This window comes from Artibeus jamaicensis, unplaced genomic scaffold (assembly GCF_021234435.1).
Source record: "Artibeus jamaicensis isolate MK-2021 breed Jamaican fruit bat unplaced genomic scaffold, CSHL_Jam_final contig_233, whole genome shotgun sequence".
Classification (NCBI taxonomy): Eukaryota; Metazoa; Chordata; class Mammalia; order Chiroptera; family Phyllostomidae; genus Artibeus; species Artibeus jamaicensis.
In genome coordinates, this window is record NW_026521486.1 from 5,762,269 (window position 1) to 5,781,932 (window position 19,664).

The 19,664-nt window shown below is 37.0% G+C and overlaps 1 protein-coding gene across 4 annotated transcripts in view; it reads right to left on the reverse strand.

Moving 5' to 3' along the window:
• TNRC6B (trinucleotide repeat containing adaptor 6B) overlaps positions 1 to 19,664 on the reverse strand; it is a 243,209-nt gene that overhangs the window by 125,176 nt on the left and 98,369 nt on the right. Inside the window, exon 1 of one of the 4 annotated variants that reach the window (XM_037160754.2) lies at positions 7,255 to 7,604. The exons of the other annotated variants lie outside the window; for them this stretch is intronic. Within the exon in view, the coding sequence (XP_037016649.2) occupies positions 7,255 to 7,259 (5 nt within the window). The 5' untranslated portion in view covers positions 7,260 to 7,604. Of the gene's footprint in view, positions 1 to 7,254; positions 7,605 to 19,664 lie in introns of those variants that run through there. 4 annotated transcript variants of the gene reach the window in all.

Here is a 19,664-nt window from a genome sequence, read left to right on the forward strand (position 1 = left end):
AAAAATTTGATATATGAATGTATTTTTTCAACAATAAATTTTATGAGCTCTATATACAGAGCACTTGCAATAAAAATTTCATGTTCAAACTGAAATGTGCTATAAGTTTAAAATACACACCAGAGCCCTAGGTGGGTAGCTCAACTGGTTAGAGCATCATCCTGATATGCCAAGGTTATGGGTTTGATTCCTGGTGGGGGCCATACAAGAATCAACCAATGAATGCATAAATAAGTGGAACAACAAACTGATGCCTCTTTTTCAAAAATTAATAAAAATTCTGAATAATAAAATACACACCGGATTTCAAAGACTTAGTATGAAAATAATGCCAAATACCTCATTAATATTTTTAAATCAACCATACTGAAATGACAATATTGTACATACTAGATTAAAATAGATATTAAAATTAAATTCAACTTTTTTTTTTTTTACCTTTTTTAACATGACTCCAGGTAAATGTAAAATAACACATGTGGCTTGCATCCTATTTCTACTTGATGGTGTTGGCATAACCTACTGGTTCCCAGACCTTTCCCACTGAAACATGTCCCAGCACCAGGTTCAGGAACATTGCCATAACCAAATATTGTTCTTCCGAGGCAGAATCAAAACCTGTTGACCACATTTGAGACTGAGAAGTCCTTCCCTCATTTTCAGTAACTATTACTGACTGTCCTACACAACCACCTTTCTTTTAATCCTTTTGCAGGTCCTCTTTCTCTTCTTGTCCCCATGGCACAGTTCTCAGTTCTCATTGTCATTCTTTACACTTCCATGGTGACCTCATCCACTCTCTCAGCTTTTTAACTCTCACTTCTATGTGGATGACTTCCAATTCCTTATCTCCACTTCTGACCTCTTTCTCAAGCTTCAGCTCCACATCATCAGCTACTTACTAAACAGACCCATCTAGAAGTCCTACCAACTTCTTGAACTCAGTATGTCTGACCTGGAATTCCTCATCTTCATTTCTATTAAAGATTCCCATCATTCGCCTTGAAAACCTGGAGTCTCTGGTCTCTTTTCTAGCCTACTGCCACAATCTTATAGTAGTAGGCCCTTTCATAAATGTCCTTTTTGCCAAACTTTAAATTCTCCCTGCTGTCCTGTTGCCCCCACCCCAGTCCTCCTCTTGCCCACTGCCACTAGTATTAGAATACTAATAGTATTCTCAAAATACCACTTTGACCATGTTGCTGTTAAACTTTTAACAGGTCCCCACTGTCTGCCACGGCAATCCAAACTACTCAGCAGACACCCTAGCACTTTGGTACACATCTGATTTCCCATCATCTTCCCTGAACACAACTAATCCTCTAGCTAGAATGTCCTGCCCTCTAGGTCCACTCTTCCCAATTCTGTCTAAACTTGAAGACTCAGCTCCAATACAAGGGTCTCATAAAGCCTTCTCTGATCAACTCAGCTAACATCAGTCTTTCTCTACCCTCAAACTCCTTTGGTACTTCTCATGAGAACCACTGTGGTAATAGGAGTATGTGCCTTATATTCTCTATAAAGTTGTATCCCCTTAACAACATCCAATAGCACCTCACATTGCACATTGCCATCTTTGGACCTTTTATCAAAGCCATCAACTTAAAAAGGGAAATCTTGGTAAAACTGATGATTTTCAAGTCTTTACCTCCAGCCAGATATCTAATTACTCCAGACCTTCAAGTAGATGTCCCAATATTCAACAACTTCAAAATGGAACTCATTACCTCAACCCCACATCTGTCTCTTCTCTAGATGAACCGTAACTCAGTGAATGGTACCACCATTTCTAGCCCAGGCCAGAGACAGAGGTATCAGAATTATCATCTTTAGTTTCCCCAGCCTCCACCTTCTCAATAATCAGGTCATGTGAACCCTTCTACCTAAATGTCTCTGGATTTATCCCCTTCTTCCCAGCTTTGCTGTCAGTCCAGGCCACTATTAACTGGGATTACTATAATACTATCTGGTCTTATACTCAACCCTCCATCCATTTTCTGCAGTGCAACTTAACTTAGAGTCATCTTTTAAAAATCTATTTTCAACAGGTAAATTCGTGCTGAAAAGCCTTCAATTATAAGGAGGAGCCTTCTCAAGATAAAGGCTTCCAAACATGGCTTATAGACACCTCTGCATCTGCCAGTGTTTACCTTTTCAGTTTCACCAGATCATCCTTCCCTTATACACATCGAACTTCAACCATGTCCAAGTATTCCATATGTAGTTCTCCAAAGACTCCAATGTCCTTTCTTGCCTCAAGGACCTTGCACAAGCTGGTAGGGTTAGGTATCCCTCCTTTATAATCACCCAATGTCCTGAGCACTGGCTAGCTCCTTGTGTTCATTATCTTTCTAACTTCAGCAATGGTGACTGGAGGAAAGTTTCATGCTACTCCTTTGCTAGCACCTATCTCAAGTATGGCATGTAATAGGTTCTCAATAATTACTTGCTGAATTAATGAGTAAATACAAAATAATTTTCTGGGTTTTTAAGTAACAAATTCCAAGGTCAATGAATGAAAATCATTTCTGTATCATCTATAATTCAACAACATTGAATAAAGTGGGTAACTGACCTAAATTTTTATTTTATATCTTTTGAGTCAAAACTATTTGTACTTTGATTAAATAAACAGAATTTAAGTGAGTAGGCTTAGAATAATCAAAATGAAGGAGAAAACACTATTTTATGTTCTCCTTTGCCTTGTAAACTCTAAGACCAATTCATTTGAAACTGTTGAGAATCTTTTGAGGCAAACACAGAATGTATGAAAAGCAGCCAAATGTGGATACATCACAGAGGCAGAGCCTGAAGAGAACACACTAGACCATAGGAATGCAGGGACTTTAATAAAAAGAAAAGGCTCAGCACTTGTCCAGGCTAAAGCTCAGTGCAATCAGTGTAGCACACACCTCATGATCCTGGGAGCTGTGAAAAGAATGGAGGTATCAATGGGGCCATAAAAGCCTTTCTGGTTTATTTAACAAAAGGGAAGGAAACACTTACTAAGCAACAAAACTAAGTGCTGGCCCTTCCATACAGCATTTCCTTTATGCTTCACAATGTATTATCCCCATTTTACTGATGAAGAAACAGGAGCTTATGGGCATGTATCTGGTCCTGGTGACCTTGTAACTCAGGTCTAACTCATACATTTTTATTGAGCATTTACTCCTGCTAAGCCCTCTTCTATATGCTGGGGACTAAGCAATGAAAAAACAAAGTCTGCGCTCATGAAAGCTTACAATTTAGTAGGGAGTGATGTGCCTTAGATAAATAATGTAAATGAGATGATGATACAATTAAGGGTAGTACAAAGTAAAACTGAGAAATGTTATAGAGTCACTAGGGAGGCAACTTAGGTTTTGAGGTTCTCAGAGATAACTCAAGAGATAATTTTGAGCTACTTATATAGGGTTAAAAAAATGGATAAAGTGACCATCTGGTCAAAGATTAAATGGAAGTCTCTAGAACTACTATAAGCAAAAATTACTCTTCATTCTCCCATTAATAAAGTGACCACCAAGTGAAAGGAATTACAGACTTATCCTAGTCATAACCCAAAGCAGTAGGTTAGAGAGTCACCAAGTGGCAAACACTTCCACATGAACCAAATGGCTGTTGAGAGCCATGGGCCAACCAAATTAATTTTTGGATTCCCCAGCACCTACAACAGCACCCACCAGGCCATAATAAATGTTAATGAATGAACATATGAAAAGACAAAGAGAGGAGAACATGTTAAAATGTCACCACCATGGATAGGTTAAATCCTTTTTCAGGCCAAGTGGCTTCGATTCACCCTGCCTCTCTACCACCAGTCTCAATCACAAGAAGCAGGCGAGGGAAGTCAGATCAGTGTAAATCCAGGAATAAGACTGTACTAGGAAACAATGAGCATGTGCTGCCCCTCTCCCCAGTGGGCAGAAATCCCATCTTTAAGTCACAAGTTTCACTTAAAGAAAATCGTAATATCCAAATGATGAAGTCATGGAGCAGCTAGCTGGACAGGGTGAGACCCACTCTGCCACCGTTATCTGCTGGGCCTGCTCTGCAGAACCTGAAGGTCTCACCATCCCATGTCACTCTTTTAGTGTCTCTCGTAGAGTTGAAGACCTGAAATACCTTAGAAGTCTCTGCTTCAGTTTTAAGTTATTTTTAAAGGACTGTCTTAGTGGTGATAAAGAATAACAAATGGCTATTCAAAGCTGAACAGAGTTGAGTTTGCACCATGTATCAAAGTTGCAATGCTTCCTCTCTGGCACCCAGACAGAAGGACTAGAAAACAGATTAAAAAAATAAGATACCACTTCTGATAGAATAAGTGCTACCAATTTTTGTGATGTTTTGGTAAAATCTTAATAAGGAATATGTGCCACATCTTTCCTGAGACAGAGGAGTGTTGTGAATAATAACATTACTATTAACGTCACATGTAGACCCGGCATAAGGAATTACGGACGGGCGAGGGAGAGAACTTCACTAAAAACCATGTTCGTCTTCTCCAGTAACAAACTTCCTCTGCATATGCCGTCTCATTTTTAAAAACCACAACATGCCAGTTCTAATATCCGTGGGTTTTGCTCTTCATAACATCAGCGACATCTCTGAAGTTTTTAATGCTTTCTTTCACACTACTGACAGAAAGGCAAGTTCGACAAAAGGCACAAATTCGATACTATACATCTGCATACTTGATTTATTACTCATTTGTATTTGCTTCTGAATTGCCATGTTTTTGGTGTGCCATAAGGACCGGCTCTGCTGGAACTTAAGATTCAAAATGGCAGCTGAGCTTTTGAAACTCACCAGAGCCATAATGCTTAACATACGTGAAACCATGTCTTATTTATCTCACTTTTCAACCTGTCTAGGAGAAAAGAATATTTATAAAAACATTTCAAAGAAATAGATGGTATTTGTTAATGTTCATTATTATATCATTCTCTTTCTTGCCTAAGAGAGCAGGCATCCTGTCTCTGGTTTCTTCGTTCTGCAAAGTGAATTAATAACCTGCCATTCACATGTTGACACAGTCTACAAAAAAACAAAGTAATGGCAAAGCATGGAAAGCCTAGGTTTTTCTCACTCTTCTGTAAAACCAACTTTAGGAAATGGATGTAAAATGAATCATCTAACAAGTAAAGCCCCAAATAAGCACTTTCATTTTCAGAAAAAACACCACCAAAATCAAAGCTCTAATTTTCCTTAGGTCCACCACAAAGCAACATTCCCTATCACTAAGGCAGTTTCTATGTCTTTTCCTTTAAATTGAAGCTGTAAGAAAAATGTTTAAAGAGACAAATTTGTTATAGACGACCTCTCTAATGTAATGTTTCTAATCCTTACACAAAACCTGAACTTGCACCATCAAAAAATTTACACTTAATTTAAAACCATCACTTCTCTTCTTATTTCCATTACTAGTATAATAACATTAATTTTGGAAAGATAATAAAATACTTGCTCTTTAGAGACAGAGCACTTTAATTATCTTTATGTATTCAAATGGAAAGTCTTTTTGTTAAATTAGCATGAAAGTCCCTTCATCTACACACAATTGGCCCAAAGAAACAGGCCATTTTCAGCACAAGAGGCCAATCCATTTTAACAGTGAATAAAGCTTTTGAAAGCACTACACACACTCTTCTAGACTGTCAAATTTTCAAAATGGTCCAGCACTTTATTCCATTTTTTTTAACACTTTCAGGCCCAGCAAGAATCTTGTAATTAGATTAATTTAAAAGGAACCTCCCCCCAAAATACCCATAACCGATGCTCCCTTCTGATCAAAATTATTCCATTTATGCCTAATTAGCTTTAATCCAATTCTACATATTTAATGATGGGGATATGACAATTCAACTATTTGCATATTTTAAATGCCTTTCTAAACTATACTTTGTAACAGATTTAGAAGAACAGTCTCTTTCTCATGCCAATATTCCCAGGCATAAATCAGGAGGATACAAATTAGAGGAAAAAAGAAAACAAAACAAGGCCTCTCAGAGCCAAGGATATGCTAAGGGGATGGGGTAATTGACCCAGGGGTGGGGGCAATTTACCCGCCACATCACAAACTACAATCCTTTCAGCCCACCAGACCGAGAAGCATTACATCACACTCTCACAATGACTGGGGGAGGTGGCTCTGAGAAAGCAAGTTTTCAGCTTTCTTCCCTTCCAGCTCCCAGGCTTTCTAGAATCCTGCATTTGGGGAGTAATGGAATTTAACTTGAGGGCACTGCACAGTTTCATGGTAACTAACATATCAACACACACAGACTGCTACTTATTTACTGGGACCCTCAATGACCAATTCACAATGGAAACACGGTCAAAACACGCCACAGCACACACATATGCTGAATTTGTGCTTAAAAACCCAGTTCATCTGCATAAAATTAAACAAAAAATGTAATCCATGAGAAATGGAGAAGGCCAATCTCCAGGGAGAAACTCATAAAGAAATAACTCCTATCGGGGTGATGGCTGTTTATATCTTTAAAACACCATGTTTACAAGATAGTCCTACCATTTGGTTCAAACTATGATCAAAATAACAGCGCATCTGGCTGCACATTTGAGAACACAGAGAGACCCAGTGCAAATGAGCGCGCACAGAGAGGAGAGGGGCGATCGGATCCATACATAGCTCTGGAGGTTTTCGAGCAGGGGAAATTTATAAATCCCAAACCTCCTGGTGTTCACTCGCCCCCAGCCTGAAGTTTAAAATGTATCAGGTCTTATTTTAGGCTTTACATCTCTCTAGGAAGGATGGCTTAGCTTTAAAAAGAATAAAAAGAAAAAGAGGCTTTCCTGTGGTAGTGCTTGCCCTCCCAGGTCCTTTGTGGGCCTTAGCAGCTGAAAGAATGTAAACCCATTTATATTTATGCAAATTTTTGCAGCAGATTTAAGGGGGCAGGGAGAGGTCTGTGTTTTTCAAAAGCCTCTTTCCAAATATCAAATTTCCAATTACAGTTTTATTTATTGGCAAAACAGAAACGATGATGAACGTCCAGACATTAAAAGTGCAATTAAATCACTTAAAATCTAAATATTTTACCAAGGCTTTTCCATTTCTAAAATGCCGAACCAAAAGTACATCACGGGTTTGATTTACACAGATTCACGAAATGTCTGAAGCCAGTCTCCATGCTAGACAAATGTCGATTTGCAACACCACTAGTGAAAACGGTTAGACAAGATCGATATAAATCAACTGGTTTAAAAAAATTGAAAATATTTACCAACCTCATAAAGTGCAGCAGTGCTTAAATCCAGCAAATTGAGGCATACAAGGTAGAAATGGAAATGAAAAAAGGTCCAAAAATGATTTCTTTTTGTCTATCTGTATTTGTATTTTAAATATTCAGAAACCAGCAGAGACTCTGTCGGCCATTTTGGCTTGAACTAACTCACTCTCACTCTCCTTCTGCCTGGCTCTCTCTTGCTCTCTCTTGCTCACACTCTCTCGTTCGGTCTCCCTGTCTCTCTCTCTCCCTCTCTCTTGCTCCCGCTTGCGCGCGCTCGCTCACTCTCGCGCCCGCTCTCTCTCTCTCTCTCTCTCCCTCCCTCCCTCTCTCCCCCTCAGTCTCTAAAGGAAGCAGCTTTTTGTGACCTTCAAATAGAGGCGGATCATGTGACTTTGGGTAGGTTTGTCAATCAGGAAAGGGGAGGGAGCTAGGGAATGAAACTGCCTTAAAGGGAAAGCGGCCCTTTTCCACTCACTTTCATTTGTGAGGCTATCTCATCCTCACCGCCTACACACACTGAATGTGAAAGTGGCAACAGCATAAGGGGTTTAACAGATGAATAAAATATAAAACTTTTATTGGTTTACAGAAATATGCTCAGTTGCTAATGATTCTTGCAGTTCCTAGAGCTTGTCTTGCTTGCTAGTTATTCTCCAGATGTTTGGGCAAGCAAACTGCTCTTTAAAGGGGGCCTTAAACAATGCTTTATCCAAACAAGAGACTTTATTTTTTATTTTAAAAAATTTTAAAGATTTCATTTACCTATTTTTAGAGAGAGGGGAAGGGAGGGAGAAAGCAAGAGCAAGAAACATCAATGTGTGATGTGAGAGATACATCTATCCTTTGCCTCTCACAGGCCTCCAACTGGGGACCCGGCCAAAAGCACAGGTTGGTTACCTTCCCTACACACCTGGACCATGAATCTTATGCATCCAGACCAGGGATCAAACCCGCGATGTAGGCATGTGCCCTGACTGAAAACTGAACCTACAACCTTTCTGTCACAGGACAATGATCCAACGAACTGTGGCATACTGGCCTGGGCAAGAGCCTAGTTTTTAAAGATCAAGGTGAAACAGAGGGCACAACCAATATCTAACCAGCTCCTAAAATACTTAGGAAAAGATTGAAAGGAAATACACCAAAGTATAAAATTGTGAATGGCAATTCAGAGAGGTTAAGTGACTATCCCAAATCTTACAGCTAGACAGCTACAAGACAGGGACTGGATTCCCAACTGAACTACACATTCAGAGAGAGAGAGAGAGAGAGAGAGAGAGAGTGTGTGTGTGTGTGTGTGTTTGGTATTTCCTCCCCCAGCCTAAATAAAAACTATGCTACAGCATAGCAAACCGAGTTCCTCTAGGTCGGAAAAGGCAGATCTGAATCATTATTAATCTCCTCTTCCACCTGAAACAGCTCTGCAGCTGACAAGGAAAAACCTGCCTGGCTTCTCCCATCCTTAGGTGGCTTCTTCTAGCTATAGGTTTCTAGATTTCTAATCACCGAAGAAGCCCACACTGGGTTTGTGTCTCTAGCCCTGGAGCTAATAGGCTGTGTAACTTATGCTAGGCAAGTCCTTGGTATCCCTGGGCCTCCATCTTCTCATTTGTAGAATGCAAGGATAAGACATCACTAGAGTGTACCTGTGGTTCCTTTCAGCTCTAAAACTGCACTTGCCTTTTTTTACCCCCTGCAGTTCTGTTCATCTTATTCTTGCCATCTCAAAAGTAAGTCATTACCCTGGGCAAACTTTCCCTTCCCTTCCCGGTCTAGACCAGCCTTCCTATTCAACATTCCCATAACATCTTTTACTACTTCACTGCACTGGTCATAACAACAATTTATTATTTGTGAAATAATGTGTTCACTGGTTGCCTTCCCCAGTATGTATAAGGACAAACACCCATCTTCCTTCATGGCTGTGTAAAGCCCTACACCAAGCCCCAAATAGGTAAATAAATGAATTAATTGGACCTCCAGTTGAAGTGCTGGGCTGAACAACAAGAAATCTGCCACCCAAATATAAGGAATGAAAATCATATAGTTTCCAGAAACTTCCATCCATCTATTTGTTTGACTGCTTGAGGAAATAAAGTAACTAAAATGATAGCAAGCAGACAAAAGTGCCCTGTGTCTATCAGACTCCGTCTATCTCTATAAAGCAGAACAAATGGGATTCCAGTCTCATTCTCTCAAATGAACTAGGCTCACTGAGTGTATGTAACCTGCTATGCCAGCCAGCAGAGCACTGATGGATTCTGTAAGCCTGGCATTCCTTGAAAGGAACCTATAAACCTTTTCTAAATTGCACATTTGTCATCCTAGCTTCTGGGTCTTTATACAGTCTCCCTCCTTCCATTCTCTTTACTCTGACAGAAGAACAGGAAAGAAGCTGTTTCAGGGAAGGTGGAGGCCACAGCCTAGATGATCTACAGCTTGAGTATTTATGCTGTAAAATACTTCCACTGTCTTTGCACAGCTCTAAGTGAAGTAGGAGCCAAGAGCTAAACTGACAATTAAGATGTAGGCAAAAGCAGGAAACTCCTAGGATGGAAATTTTGAGTACTTAGTCTATTTTTATTCCTCCAATACCTTCCAGATGAGTTACGGAAAGATTACTGACGTGGAGCATGCTCAGCATGCTCAATTTGTGGACACGATCTCTTTATAAAACTGAATTTTGCTAAATCTCTATTTCCCAGTGCAGGATATTACTCTGAATGACTATATGTATTACTTCGTAAGTATTAAGTAACAAGCTGCACAAAGTTGGGAAACATAAACACATTTTAAAACAAGATAATAGTTCTCTTTTCAAATAATATAATCAACTTTTTCTTCAACATCCAGACATCTTTATTTATTATTATTTTGTGACATACCTCTAAACTTAAAGCAATTAGTCCAACTGTTCATCTAAAAGAAACAAATGCAAGAAATACACTATTTCCCCTGTATTTTCAGACATTTTGGGCTCTATGATATACATACTATAAATTTTTCATATTAATAATTAGACAGTTTTTAAATTACATTATTACAAAGTGAGAATAGAAAGTAACAACAAATAAGTTTACTTTTTAAAACAAATAAATCCGAACTTATACACTCATATAGGTATTCTCTTCCAGAGTTGCTATCTTTGGTGACTATACATCATTATTAAAACATTTTTATTTGGGCCCTGGCCGGTGTGGCTCAGTGGATTGAGCGAGGGACTGTGAACCAAAGGACCCAGGTTCAATTCCCAGTCAGGGCACATGCCTGGGTTGCAGGCCAGTTCCCAGCAGGGGACACAAGAGAGGCAACCATACACTGATATTTCTCGCCCTCTCTCCTTCCCTTCCCCTCTAAAGATAAATAAATAAAATCTTTTAAAAAATTTTTTATTTGGAAATAGATTGAAAAATATAAATGGAATATTTAACTAAAAAATCTAGAAAACAAGTAGCAAGTGCCAAAAAAGAAATTAATAATGATAAAAGCATAAGCAATAATTTTTTAAAAAGAGTAGACTGGTTCAATAAAACTAAAACCTTATTTTTTTAAAATAAATAAACCCTGGATAGGTAGCTCAGTTGGTTAGAGCGCTGTCCCCAATATGCCAAAGTTGCAGGTTTGATCCCTGGTCAGGGCACATATAAGAATCAACTAATAAATGTATAAATAAGTGGAACAACAAATCAATAAAAACATTTTAAAAATTAGGTAAATATCCCTTTGAAAAATATGATCAATTAAAAAAAGGGAAGTCATAGCCCTCATCACTGTAGCTCAGTGGGTTGGTGTCATACCACAAAGCAAAAGGTCACCAGTTCAATTCCCAGTCAGGGCACATGCCTGGGTTACAGGTTTGATCCCTAATGGGGGCATGTACAAGAGGCAACTAACTGAGCAATGTTTCTCTCCTTTTTTTTTTCTTCCCTACTCCTCTAAAAATAAATAAATCTTAAAAAAAGAGAGAAGTCATAAATGAACATCAGGATTGAGAAAGGGAGCATTATAATTATAGATTTGGAAAGGATTTTTTAAATTGTGAGAGTTACACATAACTTTGTATCAATAAACTTGAAAATTAAACAAAATGGATAATAGTCAAGGAAAATAGAAAGTACTACAGTCAACTCAAAAAATTATGAAACGACAAAAACCCATTTTAGAAATTTGTAAGATATTCAAACTAAAATTACATGAGGCACAAATGGTTTTCTGGATGAATTCCACCAAACTTCTATCAAACAGATAATTTCCATGTTAGCCCTGCTGTTCCCAAACTTACAGAAATAAAAGGGAAAGCTTCCTAATTTCTTTTATGAGGCTAACATATTCATTCCTGATACTCATCTGGACTAAGATTGTACAAAAAAAATAAAACTATAAACCAATCTTCACTTGTGAAGACAGACACAAAAATCTTAGGTTAAATATCTGCAAATAGAATTTAGCAGTTTTAAGAGAATATTAGGACCATGTAGCATTTATACCAAAAATGCAAGGATGGTTAAATTATAAAATCTATTAACATAAACGTTCATTTGCTCAAGTATGCACTAAGTGCTTTCTGTGTGTCTGACTCTCTAGGTGCTGGGGAACAGCAATAAATCAAGTAAGGTTCTTGTCCACATGGAGTCAACATCCTCATGGGAAAAGGAAATCACTGAGAAGAAAATAGTTTGATGGGATACAGAATGACTGAGGGAGGCTCACTTTATATAAGGTGGGTAGGGAAGGCTTATCTTGGGAGGAAGCAGAGTTAAAAAGCAACTGCTTGAGTGTTCAAAGAACAAGAGGGATGGGTGATGAGGAGGCCAGGGCATGTGAACAGAGGAGAGAGGAAGGAGATAAACTTGGGAGGCAGGAGGCGCTAAATCACACTGGGTCATATAGGCCACAGTAAGGATTTTATTTTCAGAACAGTGGAAAGTCACAGGAAAATTTTAAAGAGAGTGAACAGTGCATTTTACCTATTATTTCCTTGCCACCTAATACATAGCATTGACAAACTTTTCAGGGACCTTGGAAAATGTCTGAGACTGGAAAAGATACATTTGCAAGTCTAAAATACAATAAGAAATTTATAACCATAAAAATTAATAAATGCTTGTGTCCTCAAAATATAACCCATAGATTTTGTTCACTATTAATTTAGCATTTATAAAATTTCATTAATTAAAAAATAATTCTCACTTTGCAAAAAGTCCTAAAAGTCCTCACTTTGCAAAAATGTTAACTGTTAAAAAATCTTAGGTAATCATAATTTGAGTCAGTTATTTTGAGCCAAAGAATTTCTGAAGCAAAATAGTACAATACTTTTAACATGTGATAACAAAACCAAATAAATGAAACCGCATATTTAATATGGAATGTAGGCACCTTTTAATATGTTTTCTATAAAGTGGGAAAAAATCTCTAAAATCTCCTAAAGTAAGAATTCCAAGGAGCCATGGAGGTCTTACAAGCACTTTAGGACAGACGATCAGATTTATGTTTTCAGAAGCTCATCCTGGCTTCTACATGGAGACTGCATTACAGAGGACCAAAAGAAGAAGCAGAGAGACAAGCTGGAAGGAGACTGCTCCATCTAGGTGAGGGAGAGTAGCATGAACCAGATGGAGGTGGTAGCAGTGGAGAGAAGTACATAAGATATTTTGAACATAAAAGTGATTCTATTATCAGATAACTGGTGGCTGTTACAGAAGCAATCTGTGACCATGAAATATAGTAAGGCAAATCAAATCTTTCAAAAATAAGACTCCAAACATGACTCACCATTCGTTCATGCTTTTAAAAACTATTTTTGAGCATTGACTATGTATTAGACACTATGCTAGAACCAAGCCCAGGGGGATAGATGATTGCTAACACCTTGAACGACAGAGGCATGTAAATCTGTAATTAAAATACAGCCTGGTAAGTGCCATGATTAAAGAACAAACAGAGATATGGGACAGTTATGCTATAGTGATACAAAGGACTGACTGCTGGGAGAGTCAGGAAAGATTTCACAGGGGAGATGAGAGATTTTGGATTGAGGTGTAAAGAATGAGTAGGAGTTTGCCACATGAACATGAGAAAGGCAGAGGCTTTTCTAAGTCTTATCAACTTCAGTACTACCAATAGTGAGGAGGAAGGATAATAAGAAAAAATATAAATGTGAGAGCCAAGTTTTTCCAGGATTCTTACAACCAACAAAGTCAGAAGGTGAAAACAGTAGCCAAAACTACTTGGAAATCTCTGGTGCAACTAGAATCCAAAATTTTTGGACTGTAGTTGGAAAACAGAATGTTAGCATTTACATCCTTGTTACATTTAGAAGTTAGAATGCTAGCAGACCTTTCAGGGAACATTTTAAAAAATTCTTAAATTCTTTAGAACTAAGCCTCAAAAATCAAATCTGCATTTGGAGTAAGCCTTCTATGACACTCCAGTTTGAACCCAGTGTCCTCTTCTGTGCTTGCTGTCACCCAGTAGGTACTGCTGTTGTAGTACATCCACACCCTACCATTATTGTTACCATTTACTTGGTGCTTCCCCCCTCTAAACTATGAGCTTCACAAGGGCAGGGTATGTGGTTTTTTTCTGGAGCTAGCACAAAGGAGGAATTCAATTAATGTTTGCTGAATGAATGACCAAATGAATAAACAAAGGAATAAATAGATGAATACTATGAACCTAGGTATTTATAGGGTGCAAAAAAAGCCAACACTTAAAGCCCTATAATTGGGAGATGAAACATACACACATATACAGGATGGCCACAAGAAAGTGTAAGATAAATTGTTAACTGTTCAACCCTCCAAGAGACAGGAATCAGAAAATGGAAACTACTGAAGTTTAAGCTGCAGGACCCCTCACTTTTAACTCTGTGCCCAGATGATCTTTCTTTATTTTTTGTTAAAATATAGTTCTTCTATTTTTATTGTGGTAAAATATACATACAAAATATACCATCTTAACCATTTTTAAGTGCACAGTTCAGTACTATTACATATATTCACATTGTTGTAAAACAGATCTCCAGAATTTTCTCATCTTGCAAATTTGAAATTCACTATTAAATAACTTCCTTTTTCCCCTTCACTCTAGCAACTAGCATTCTACTTTATACTTATATAAATTTGACTAGACACCTCACATAAATGAAATTATACAGTATTTGTCTTTTTCCAACTGGCTGACTTCACTTAGCACAATTATTCTCAAGGTTCATCCTTGATGTAGCGTATGACAGGACTTCCTTTTTTATGGCTGAATAATATTCCACTGTATGTATATACCACATTTTGTTTCTCCATTCATCTGCCAATGACCACTTGGGTTACTTCTATCTTTTGGCTATTGTGAATAGTGCTGTCATGGATATGGATAATGCAAATATTTATCCCAGAACCTACTTTTAATTCTTTTGGATACATACCCAGAGGAGGGCTTGCTAGATCATATGGTAGCTCTTAATTTTTTAAGGAACCTCCATACTGTTTTCCATGGCAGTAATGCCATTTTATAATCCTACCAACAGAGCACAAAGGTTCTAGTTTCCCCACACCCATGTAAGCACATGTTATTTTTTTTAATAGTTGCCATCCTTATCAGTGTAAAATGATCTTATTGTGATTTTGACTTGCATTTCTTTGATGAACAGTGATGTTGAGTGTCTTTTCATAGGTTTGTTGGTCATTTATATATCATCTTCAGAGAAATGTCTACTCAAGTTTTTTGTCCATTTTTAGGTCAAGTTACTTGATATTTTGGGGTTGAGCAGTAGTTCTTTATATGTTGGGTTGGCCAAAAAGTTTGTTTAGTTTTTTCAGTACAATGGTTCTTATAGCACCTAGTTGTCTTTAATTTCATTCAAAAGAGTTTTGTTAGATTGTACTGTGACAGCTGTCCTATCAGCATACATTTAAAAACAAACTTATCAATTAGTGAATTTTTGTTTAGCCATTTTAATATTGAAGATGGGAGAAAATATGCAACATTTTTAGCATATTATGCTTTATTATTTCAAGAAAGGTAAAAATGCAACTGAAACACACAACAAAGATTTGTGCAGTGTATTGAAAAGGTGCTATAACCGGTCGAATGTGTCAAAAGTGATTTGCGAAGTTTTGTGCTGAAGATTTCTCACTAGATGATGCCCCACAGTTGGGTAGACCAGTTGAAATTGATAGCTATCAAACAGAGACATTAATTGAGAACAATCAATGTCCTGCCACAAGAGAGATAGCTGACATACTCAAAATATGCAAATCAATAAAGTTACTGGTGAAAATGAATAATGTGTCTTTTATGGAAAAAATGAAACAGAATTTTTGATCAATCCAATGTTTTGATACGTGTATATGATATGGAAATATTTTCTCCCATTCTGTAGGCTGCCTTTTTACTCTATAGGTATGTTCTTTGATGCACAAAACTTTTAAAATTTGATGTAGTCCCATTTTCTATTTTCGCTTTTTGCCTGTGCTTTCTGGTGTCATACCCAAAAAAGTATAACCAAGTCCAACATTAAGAAGCTTTTATCCTATATTTTCTTCTAGGAGTTTTATAGTTTTAGGTTGTAAGCTTAGGTCTTTAATCCAGTTTGTGTTAATTTTTTCATACAGTGTAAGATAAGGGTCTAACTTCATTTTCTTGCAAGTGGGTATCCAGTGTTCCCACCACCATTGGTTGAAAAGACTCTCCATTCTCCAGGGGGTGGTCTCGGCACCTTTGTTGAAAGTCATGTGACCTCACATGTGAGGGTTTATTTCTTTTTTTTTTTTTTATTTCTGCATTTCTATTTTATTCCATTGGTCTATGTGCCTGTCTTTATGCTTATAACAACACTGTTTTGATTACTGTAGTTTTGTAATATATTTTGAAATTAGAAGGTGTGAGTTCCCCAGTTTTGTTCCAAATTACCAATTATTTTTATAAAATGTACAAAAGATATTTTCACCACAATCTTAATCCAAATAGTTAAAACCACACCACCCCTTTCCATCTTACCTTAACCCTGCCCATCATGATTCCCCATCAGTGGAGTTAGAGTGGCCATAAGTATTTTGGGGATCCCTAAAGGGAAAGCTGAATTGGTGATATTATTTTAGGTTTACTGGAATATATTTATGTAGTTCTCAGTCACTTCCATGTCTGGTAAAGTTAATGTTAATCACCCTTGTGTAAAATAAATGTTACTGGCCCTGGCCAGTGTGGCTCGGTAGGTTGGAGCACTGTCCTATGAACCGAAGGGTAGCAGGTTTGATTCCTGGTCAGGGCACATGCCCAGGTTATTGGGGTTGGCCCCCAGTTGGGGCACAGATGGGAGGAAACCAACTGATATTTCTTTCTCACATTGATGTTTCTCTCTCTCCATTCCTCTCTCTAAACATCAATGAATACAGCCTCAATTCAGGATTAAAAAAGAAAAAGATGTTGATGGACCAACTCACTGCATAATGAAAGAAATGGACAGGGCCAGATCATATCATGATGTAAATATGCCAATTCAAAGTATACAATCAATGTATAAAAAAATGAAGCCTTGTAATTATACCTCATATAAAAATCCTATACCTCATATATTAAAGATACTTGGTAGAGGTTTTCCCAAAGGTGATAGCAATCTTACAAATTTATATGATGTTATAATTAGAAGTTGTGAGGCTGAATGGAACTTCTCTAATTTGTCAATAACGAAAATTTTATTTTGGTCAATCACGCTACAGACAACACTGAGTTATATCTATTCTATTTTTAGAAACATCACAGAATTTTTATAATATGAAGGAGCAATATTTTTTTATAGCCAAAACAATGTACAGAAAAAAAGTTTCACATCTATCTGTTTAGATAGTGAATTAATACAAATACTACTTTTTTTCTGAGTTTTGTAGCTGTCAACTTTTTAAAAGCTGCCAATTTTGTGATTTCTTTCCTCACTGTAAATAAATATTCACTTTGCAACTAATTTGTGTTGAAAATTATTATTTTTTTTACTTAAAAGCATTTCCACAAAACCTAGATTTGCTCCTGGTCAGAAAGAAAGGACTCTCGGCCTGAACAAAGGCATGCAGCGGGGAGGTAATCAGATGTGCATGGAAGATCTTAGGGAGATCCACTGAGGAGGAGCAGGAAGATCCTTTAAAGAGTAGAGAAAATATTCATAGGTAGGCAAAAGGCATCTTATGGAGGCCCTTAGGAGCAAGAAAAAGTTCAAATGGATAAAAATGTATTTTCTGCAAAATAAACAATAATCAACAACTTACTGGTAGGGATACTTAAAGAGAACAGTGATAAATACTGGGTATGTTGGAATATATTCTAGAAAACACTAAACATAAGGTCAGATATGACATGTGAACTTTTCTTCTGCCAACAACAAATAAAATATTCTGAGGCTAGGATTTTGAATAGCCCTACTTCAGGTTTTCAAAGTATGTATGTAAAACAGGGATTCATAACAGCCGGTGGGAATTTGCTGACATCTTCATTCATCCAATATACAGTATATTTATTCACACTTTCTATAGTGACCAAGCCACAAGTCTTTGTCCTTGAAGAACTGAAGATCCAGCATGAAGCTTTAACGTTACGTTTGACTGCCCACCATCATGCTATACCTCCTCATTACTACACTCTTCCCCTTTACTTCAGCCCACACTTTGGCTCACAGAGATCCTCCTGGCAAGGGAAATCCAAACTCAGGCAGAATGCTCAGGGCAGAACATGTGTGCATGGCCTCTAGTGACCATTCATTCTGAAAGAAATGAACACTAACTTCTCTTCATGACACCACTGGAGATACTTGCAGGCAAACATGGTTTTTTGGGTGTTTTTTTTTTAACCTACATTACATAATGCTATGTATCTCATAACATTTTACAACTACATAACAATATCTCCAAAAAAGAAGGCTTAAAACACCAATTTCATGGCACTGGACAAACACAACTTGCCTTTCAAGTAATGTTTTTTTCATAAAGGCATATATCATTCTCCATAAAGAAATATAAGCTAAATAAACAAGACTTTCATTAAGTTAACTGCAGTTTGCTCAGATCTGCACAATCTATTCATTGTGGTGTAAAATCACCACCTTAACCTATAAGTAGTAGCGACCCACACGGTTTGCAGTCATTTTCAATTATGATACACGTATCTCCTCATTCTTACTGCAAGGGAGATGTCTGTCTTACAGACATCCAGGGAAAACCTTCATGGATGGATTCAGAACTTACTTATTATGATTCTGAGACTCCTGGGAAAAATGTATTTTCAAAGAATTAATTTTTTAAAGTAACTTCAAATGCAAACTAGAAAATTTACCAGCAACTGATAGTTTCTCAAAGACCTAGTACAAAATGTTTACGGTTATACTAAAATTCCCAGCAGCAAAAACTCCAAGAGCATAACTATCACTTACTGAACCTATGTATGGCATTCTCAAAATACCAATTAACTTGAAAATTTTCCTTTCTTCCAAAAACAATCTGCAAAGATTATATAGAAATCCAACTATTCTTCTGAGGTCCAGCTTACTATTGTGTAATAATGGTTGACTTTACTCTACCATTCAATTCGATACTTTTTAATAAATTTATTTCAACATGTATACATTTTAATGGTTCAAGGGAAAAAACTGATCAAAAACGGATGGTAAACTATGAAAAATATGGTGTTAAAAAAAGTGTCATATGGCCAAATATCAAAATTTGTGTTTTGATAATTATTTATAAGTGACTTGAAAATATTTTCTTTTTTTTTCTGTATTTAGAAAATGCTATAGAGCTGCCCAAAGGTTTTAAACAAGTACCCAAAAGAATGGTTAAACTGGGTGGTCAAATACGAAACAAAGAATTTATTAGATTCCTAATAAAAGGAATCCTTACTACAGAGATTTGGGGAAAATAAACCAGTATATGACTAATCCAAGGAAAACAGAGCTGTAGGTTAAGGAGTGAGAGTAGGAACAGAAATAAAGATAAGGACAAACTATTAGAATTCACAAAAGGCCTGTATAATTAATAATTTTTAAAAATTAAAAGGGCATTTTTAATAACTTGGCATTTAAGTTGGGGAGAATATAATTAGTGAGAAGAGAATTTAATCAAGACACTGAAGTTAAGACATTTTAAAAATAGCACCTCAAGCACAAAGCTACGTTACACCATCCTGGGGTATGAAGACTGGTGTGTTTACTCTATAAAATACATTCTTCTCTCTGAATCAGTATAAAACTGTTTCAACACTTGATCTCCTAACAGGATGCCCATGCAAACTTTAAACAGACTCTCCCTTGGAAAGAGGGAAAAAAGAAGGCATCCCAAGGGAGCAGAAATATAGCAACTTATAAAATTAATTCTTATCAACAAGCCTTATAAAGGGGATACTGTCTATAACACACATTATTAAATGAGATTT